The sequence below is a fragment of the Diuraphis noxia genome, unplaced genomic scaffold, assembly GCF_037042655.1.
Source record: "Diuraphis noxia isolate RWA-SAM2 unplaced genomic scaffold, SU_Dnox_SAM2 contig0005, whole genome shotgun sequence".
NCBI classification, from domain to species: Eukaryota; Metazoa; Arthropoda; class Insecta; order Hemiptera; family Aphididae; genus Diuraphis; species Diuraphis noxia.
In genome coordinates, this window is record NW_028301715.1 from 17810828 (window position 1) to 17818994 (window position 8167).

Genomic DNA, 8167 nt, shown 5'->3' on the forward strand with positions numbered 1-8167 from the left:
CAATTTTTTACATAAACTACATTTACTGCATTTACATTTATTAATTATTAGTAATAACCTAGTGTTCATACTTTTCGGTTGAATGAATTGTATTCAATACCAGCTGTATAACTTTTAATTTTTAAATAAAATTCATTCCCAAATTCTATGTATAATACTATACTATTATATTATGTTTTATAATTAAACAAAATAATAATAAAGTTATTTTCTCTTGTCTTCCATAAACCGGGACAAAATGAATGACCGGCCGGGACACCGGGACATGCTGTTATAACCGAGACTGTCCCGGTAAAACCGGGACGAATGGCAAGCCTAACTATATTATGATACACGTTCTATGTTCTATCCACTTTATGCAATATGCATCATTCAACATTGTAATATTATATTTTTTTGTACGTCGGATATTATGTATCGCCGAACCGTGCCAATTGGCCTCAGTGGCACAGACGTCCAGTCAGCAGTCACGATGAAGTAGGTGACCTTCCAACTCCAACTAGTCTTTATTTGTTTTAATTCACGGGCACAGTCATCAATATTCAATCGTAGTTATAATATTATGGCTGTCGAGTGCTGGCAGCTTGTCCGACGCATTAGCCATAAGCGTCATTTGGCGGGGAGGTGCTTGGGTCCGGTCTTGCACTACGAGTTTTGAAATTTCTAGTCCCTCGTAATTTATCCCATTTTTTCTTAATTATTATGACAACATCATGTCAACAATTTCAAGCAGTGGATAGTGGCAGACTAAACTCAAATTTCAAATGACGTAATTTCAACTACCCCTACCACACAATACAGATACTCTAAAATGCATTATATACCTATAGCAAAGTTATGATGAAATAAAATGAAGCCAAAAGAGGCCGGACCTTAGCGCGACTTCGGTGCCACTGACACCGCGCCTCTTTGAAAAGCTGATGTTTAAATGCGCCAAAATTAAATCTTCCGGTTCGCCACTGCCCATTAGTACAGTAGGGAGCACTTTTTCAGTTTTATAATAAGCAGCCAAATATTTGGACTGGCGCTAGGCAAATTTTTCCACCGCAGAACTTTAAAAAGCGAATAAACGATGGTGAAATGCAGAATTGCAGAGGAGTCTCCGATTTTCACATTTTCACTGAATAATCCTGCATATTAGACATTAATCCACATTAATATACATATTATAAAATATGTGTTCTTTGGCACATTTTTACTGCGTCTTATCGGGATGTCATGAGATTTATAAATTATGTAAAACAGAAAATTATGAAAACCATGACGCAGTATATAATAATATGTAGCCCGCCTAGTAAAGAAAATACTTCCAACTTAAATTTTTCTCATTATTGTCTTAATTTATGAAAATATTATTTTTATTTTTTATACAATAAACATACAATCTATACCTACTAATCAAAGCACAATAATAATGTGAGAAAAAGGAATAACACATTGTGATTAAGAAGTCACCCATTAGTGCTTGCTTGAGAGGTATGAAAATATTCAACATTATACAACTAATCAATCATCGTTCAGCACCATACATAGGTAGATATATATAAAATAGATTTAATTACTATAAAGAAGGAAATGTGGCCTGAAATAACATAATTCAATGGACGTGTTTTTATCGTAAATATTATATTTAGTATTTACCTTACATAATTAGTTTGTCTTTTGTTGAGCGATTATCGCTCAAAGTTGCCTCAAATAAAATAATCATAACTTCAGGGTTTGCGCTAATGTACAAGTACAACACAAATTGTGCAGTTCTAAAACGCTAATTGTGCAGTACTTACTGCTACCTACCTATTTTAGCATTGTAAAACAATAACTAATATACTATAGATAATAGTATAATATAGACCAAAACGATTTGTATTAAAGTTATAATAATTCATAATAATCAAATTCGAGACATTAGGATTGAACCATGAACTAATGTGGATTGACGGATGGTAATAATATGTTAAATGCATAGGGTAGACCTTTTAAATTCCAGCTATTTTTATATTATTTGTACTCGATTTTCCAAGTAGGTAAGATAACCAATTCATTATATTATAAATATATCATTATTAAACTATTATTACAAATTATTATTCGAAAATAGCTACATGTGGAGCTTCAATGATTATTTTCTTTTAGCCAATGAAATATTAATATTATAATATTATGTTGTTTTTCTTGGACTGTCGTGTGTTGAATATTTAACAAAAATTTCCGCACATGGGCATCACTGAATTGTACCCATGCTGCAGTCAACGTGTTAAGACAACGCGTGGAGTATTTATTTTTTAATATCATTAATATCCTACGGTCTAATTGTACGACAATCAATCACCGACCATCAAGCGTTTGGTCATAGACATAAGACATATCACATAATATCAAGGCAAATTACAATGAATACTAACGTAGTTTTAATATTTCACTAATTTCTATGCAATTGCATATTTTTTCCTTTTTACTGTTTTGTATCTTTGTCACAAAGCGTAATAATTTGAATCTTATGGTGAAATTTTATTTGTATATTTTTACAAAAATCGAAATATATTACATATTAAAATGAAAATTTTTTATTTAAGTACTCAGTTTAATTAAGTAATTAATTATTGTAAGTTGTTTAATTTGTGAATTTTATGTAAATAAAAAAAATGTTCTTGCATATTTGTTACATATTATTTTTTTTTTAAATGCATATTATAATAATAAATATTTATCTATGATTATCAAAAGATTAAAACTACGGTCATAAAATAATGTATACATTATAACGTATAATATAATATAATAATAATAATTTTTTTTTTCTATGTTCGAGCGAAGCGATCATCAAATTTTTATACTTCTGTAATACAAACAGTATATTGTGCAGTTCTAATATTTCTTTAGCGCAAGCTCTGCATAACTTATGTACAATAAATAGACCTCGAACTCGAATTCTTGAAGGAATCTACCCCTCCATACCCAAGTGGTGGACAATTTTCATCCCTGCAGGGGCTTTGGGAGCTGATAACCTAACTAACCTAACTTGTTGGTAACGGTATTAATTATACAATTTAACAATTTAAAATTTGTTTTTGATCAATATAATATGAAATTGAATAAAGTCAGTTATATTAAAATAATAATTCATATTTTGCAGCTATATTAAAATTGTGTGTGTAGTATTTGTTGTGTGAGTGAGTGGTTTGTTCAAAATAGGTATTATTTGAATTTTCTAAGTTTTCAAATATTGTTAAATTGGAATAGTAGGTAAATTAAAAAGTTTTTTTACATAAATCTAAATAGGAACTTTGTAAATCCATAAAAGTTGTAAGCTTTGTGATATACGTCAAAAGTCGTTTCCGATTTGCCCACCTTATCCTAAAAAATGTATACATTTTGAGCTCCTCTACTCATTATTAAATATGATATGTCACTTAGCTAAACCCTCGGCCCGGTTCTGATAATAAAAATAATGATCGTGTCGATTGTGATGGTGCCAGTAAGTTCGACCCGCGACTATAGACAATAATATAATAATATTATGGACTATGGTTATTGCTATTATTGTGTACATACTTGAAAAGTGTTTACCGAAATTAATCTCTATAATCAGCTGGAAATTGCCGCACTCCCGTTTATATTAATATGTATGCCTACTATCACACGACAATACGTTTACATTATCTTTAATCGTGATTTACTGATTAGTGATTTGGTCCATGAGAACATCAGTCATCAGTGACTCGGAGTCTTGGACATTGGCAACAAGATTGGCTGGTAATTCTACCTCGATCGGGCGACAGGCACTTGCCACCAGCTGTCCTCCTTTGCATAGCCGGCAGCCGCATAGGTATCACTGCACCAAGTGCACCATAATTAGTTTAGAGTGTTATCACGACGGTCGTCCGTGACTAAAGACCATGTCGAAATGTCGAATGTTTTGCGAAATCTTTTCGGACGGCACCGGCTCCCACAGGCCTCGACCGTGCTCACGAATTACCTGCGACAAACTAACGAGCCACCGTGGACATCGTTTTTCATTAAATACACGTCGGTAATCGACGACCAAAGAGGCCGGTCTCACTTCAACTGGAAAACTGGTGACTCAAACTATCACGTTTTACGTTCCTGCTGTTTTCCGTACATTAAGTACCACTGCACCAAAAGGCCATACGAAGATCTACGAGTAGAAGACCGATTGTTTAATATTTTAAAGATCGTCAACCTGGGTGAGCGACTGGCGGTTTAGAGAACTTATCGGTTTGTGTATACCTAACCTACTAACGACGGTTTCGTGATTAACGATTCGGAACAAACGGTTGAAATCTAATAAGTTATTGTTTGCCGTAGTATTCGGTTTTGATAAATAGCTTGAATATTAATACCATATGATAATTCCATTATTCATAGTACAATTTTTTTGAAAAAAAATTAATTAGGCAACCTTTCAGGTTTTATCCAATTTAGGTATTCATTTTATGATATCATTTATTGTATTGTGTTAATACATCTACATCATATCTTCATATATAATGAAATATTGTGGTTCATGATTAATCATTATTCATTAGGTAAATAAATGTGTTAGTTTAGTGAAAATAAATGTTTCCTCATTTTTCTCTAACAAGTTGCCTCAGCTTAAAATTGAAATTAAATTTGTAATATGAAGATTATGTTTATTAATTGAACTTTAATCATTAAATTATTTCACTGAAATTGCAATAAATGATACTATATAATAAATAATGAATGATAATAAATGATTTATTTTCTCATACATTTAATTAATTACATATAACTGGTTTCATTTAAAATATTGTTAAAAAATTTGTATTCTAGAAACTTTATAATTTGAAAAATAACTCATAGAATTGGTTTTTATTTATGTACCTATAATATAACGGTTTTTTTTTGCTTTTATTAAATAAAATATAATTTTTCAGGTATTCCATTGCTTTTATATGGATTATCTGCTGTTTTTATGATTTCATATAAAGAAATAGTGAAGACACCTGAAGGAGATGTTTACGTTTATTTTCTTTTAAAAGAAGACAAAGGCTCAATACATTAAAACAATTTCAATATTGGTAGTAGGTATGTTTTAGGCAAAAGTGAAATACATGTTGTTACTTTATGAAATATTTAGGGTTATTTAATCTAAGTGTTAAATATATTATAAAGAATGTTTATAAAATAGTATACCTAATTAAATATAGAAGAAAATATTGTCAGGAAAAAAATATGGCTTGAAATGTGATTAATATAAATCTCCTTTGTCCTGTAACATTTATATTATAAATGAATACATAATTTAAAAAATATCAAGTAAAAAATTACTTCCACACAAAAAAATGATAAAAACATGACTTAACAACATATCTGTAATGAAATTGTAAATAAGATAAAAAATTCATCTCTAGTTAACAGTTTAAAGTTACCTTAGATCATATACTATAATATAATCTAAGATATATACTAGACATTTATTTTTTATATTGAAGGAAAAAGTAACACAAATACCTTAAAACTTTTAATTTTATGTATTTTATAAAAATATTTATCAATAACCAACAATAATATATGTAACAATTCAAATTCAGTATAACATTGTTTAAAGTATAAAGTATCAATATTATAATTCATAGTATCTACAGTAGTTTGATTGATAAGCAATATATTACTTACATTTACCAAAAATGTTTAAGAATTAACATAAGAAATTATAATTATAATAAAATACCTATCACACCAACATATTTTTTTTTATGTAACTATTTTTCTGTAAAATAATATTCATTGTTTAATAATCAAAATATTAAATTAACAACAATAAAGATATAAATGCTCATCACAGCAGGGTTTTATATAATATATAGATTCCGTTGTAAAGGAAGATATTCTAAATTTCTAATCATTATCTGGTACCATCATGGCACGTCCAGTTTGTTTAACAGTAGATTTGACAATGTTTTTGGGACCAAGCTCCTTTATACTTCTAGTGAATCGCAGCCCATGGCCAACTGTTTCAAATGTGTCTTGAGTCACTTCACTAACATTATTGCCAAATCTATAACATTTTTTTCGTATGGAAAAAATTCTAACACTAATGTTATATAATATCTTAACTTACTTGTGATGAACTATAAGAACAGTATTATTTGAAATACTGTTAGCCAGCATCATTCCAGATTTCTCAAGTCCATCATAAACAATGCTAAAACCTTCAATTGCACCAGCCGCTATATCAAATACATCTGTCATTTTTTGGGAAGCTTCATTTTTATCCATATTAGTTACTCCTGTCAGAATCTTAGTTCCGCCTTTATGAACATGAGGAGCGAGGAATTTTCCAACAGCACATGATGCTGTACCTATTTTTCCGGCTGAATAAAACAATTTTCATATTAATTTAAAATTTAAAAAACTTGAACTTAATAATTAATATATTATATCATACCAACATAACATGTTACATCTGCAGCAGTACTTGTTACATTTTTTGCAACTTTAACACCTTTTTTCATAGGAGAGCAAACATGTGTATCACTTTGAGAAGGATTAATGTAGTTAAGTAAACCAGGAGTGGAATTGTTCATGAAATTTGTTGTTTTTTCAGCACCCTTCACTAATCCATTTGATAGAAAAGTAGCTCCCTTAACAATGTGTGCAGAGATGTTGTGACCTTTTTCTCGGGCCTTTCCAAACTCTTTTCTCAACGATTTTTTAAGTATATCTTCTAATACATCTGTAAAAAGTTCCAAATGTTCTGGAGAAACTAACACACCAATAGACGAGTTTCTATTTTCAATATCAGGAAACAGAAATGCTCCAAATTCTGTTCTAAGACAAGGTGAACCATTGGGAACAAGTGGATAGTAAATATCCTCTATACAAAGGAAATGCCGCTGTGAGTTATCTGCATTTGAACCTAAACAAAATTCAATGTAGTATTATAATATTCTCAAATAAAATAAGCTTAATAATAATTAAGTTAAATTATATTTTATTATGTAGTTACCTTCGAGCATAAAAATTTTAACATTTGATTTCTCTGATGGTGATGTAACTTGACCATCAGAGGCAATGAAAAATACTTGTGAATCATCACAGCTAACTAATAGGGTTGCCATTGAACTCTGTTCAATGTCAACACGTAAATCAGCGAGCATTGCTGATAACTGATTGTATGAAACTGGAAGTTCTGTTTCTGAAATATGGGATTGTTCTTCGTCAGAACGCGTAGCTTCCTGATATGATGGAGGACTTTGCAAAGGCCTGCTATCTACAGCCATGTTAGAACCACTATCCCTTTGCAGCTCGACAATATGGTTTAAGATCTCTTTTCTGAAACAAAACATGTCATTACCTATAGTTCAATATAAATTGCAATAGTTGTGAACACTTACTTTTCAGTTTTCAAGTACTGTAGTATGTTGTCAACCTCGGTCCATTCAAGACTCAGGTCAGTCGGATGAGTAAGTGGAACCGAGAAGACATTGTCGATGACGTTCAGACACTGTTCGTACTCCAACAAAGCCTACCAACAGATATCAGTAAGTCAAGTCAGTCATATTTGAATTACTACGCACTCACCAGATTCGTTTTGCCTTGGGTCTCGAGACTCTTTGCTTCGCGCAGAGTGGCGAAAAACTTATCTGTAGCGGTTTTCACGCGACCATATAGTTCGGCGGTCTCACTCTGACCAGCCATGTCTCCGGGAGTTGAGCCAACAGATCAAGCACTAAACAAAAATATCGGCGTCGATTTCAACTAGAATATTTATTGATGCCGTTGTGAATTTGTGATCAAGACAAGTGACAACTGACTTACAAGTTACAGCACTTACGACTACCGACGAGAAATGGAGAAATGAAAGTGGCGTTACCACTTATCACAGCAGATCGAATATTGTGAAATGTTTCGTAATCGTAATTCGTAATGACATATAGAGTTCGCGTTCCTTGACCTTACTCGGACGAAAAACGCTGAAAATCGAAATTTGAAATATATTCTGCTCCGACTTCTCCGGTCAGTGATAAGTGATAACGAGCGCCGATTGGGCGCGAGTTGTATCTTGTATGTCGCCTGTACGAATGTACGATGTACACTGAAGACTGTAACACGTAATACCTATTAAAGATTAAATAAATTTAACATTCCGTGTCAGTTGTGAGTCAGACTGTTGTGAACA

The 8167-nt window shown here is 31.5% G+C and overlaps 2 protein-coding genes across 5 annotated transcripts; one reads left to right on the top strand and one right to left on the bottom strand.

The window, feature by feature from the left end:
• Positions 1-3670: 3670 nt before the first annotated feature.
• LOC107168246 (uncharacterized protein C15orf61 homolog) lies at positions 3671-5052 on the top strand. Its single transcript, XM_015517590.2, has 2 exons — positions 3671-4205; positions 4920-5052. The coding sequence occupies exons 1-2, from the start codon at positions 3905-3907 to the stop codon at positions 5045-5047; spliced, it is 429 nt and encodes a 142-aa protein (XP_015373076.2). The 5' UTR covers positions 3671-3904; the 3' UTR covers positions 5048-5052.
• A 445-nt stretch (positions 5053-5497) lies between these two features.
• Positions 5498-8167, bottom strand: spartin. 4 transcript variants are annotated; one of them, XM_015517587.2, is made up of 7 exons: positions 7823-8167; positions 7570-7717; positions 7383-7513; positions 6995-7320; positions 6434-6904; positions 6107-6359; positions 5498-6043 (listed from the first exon to the last, which is right to left on the bottom strand). In XM_015517587.2, the coding sequence occupies exons 2-7, from the start codon at positions 7684-7686 to the stop codon at positions 5884-5886; spliced, it is 1458 nt and encodes a 485-aa protein (XP_015373073.1). In that variant the 5' UTR covers positions 7687-7717; positions 7823-8167; the 3' UTR covers positions 5498-5883. The 4 variants fall into 4 exon arrangements, with proteins under 4 accessions (XP_015373073.1, XP_015373075.1, XP_015373072.1 ...); XM_015517589.2 differs by having other exon boundaries at positions 7570-7746; XM_015517586.2 differs by having other exon boundaries at positions 7807-8167.

Excerpts from the sequence above, each read along its gene's own strand:
- LOC107168246 (XM_015517590.2), top strand. The coding sequence starts at position 3,905 with ATGTCGAATGTTTTGCGAAATCTTTTCGGACGGCACCGGCTCCCACAG. Across the intron at positions 4,206-4,919 it reads TTTAAAGATCGTCAACCTGG|GTATTCCATTGCTTTTATAT; the intron begins GTGAGCGACTGG and ends ATAATTTTTCAG.
- spartin (XM_015517587.2), bottom strand. The coding sequence starts at position 7,686 with ATGGCTGGTCAGAGTGAGACCGCCGAACTATATGGTCGCGTGAAAACC. Across the intron at positions 6,905-6,994 it reads TAAAATTTTTATGCTCGAAG|GTTCAAATGCAGATAACTCA; the intron begins GTAACTACATAA and ends AATTTTGTTTAG. Across the intron at positions 6,360-6,433 it reads AGATGTAACATGTTATGTTG|CCGGAAAAATAGGTACAGCA; the intron begins GTATGATATAAT and ends TGTTTTATTCAG.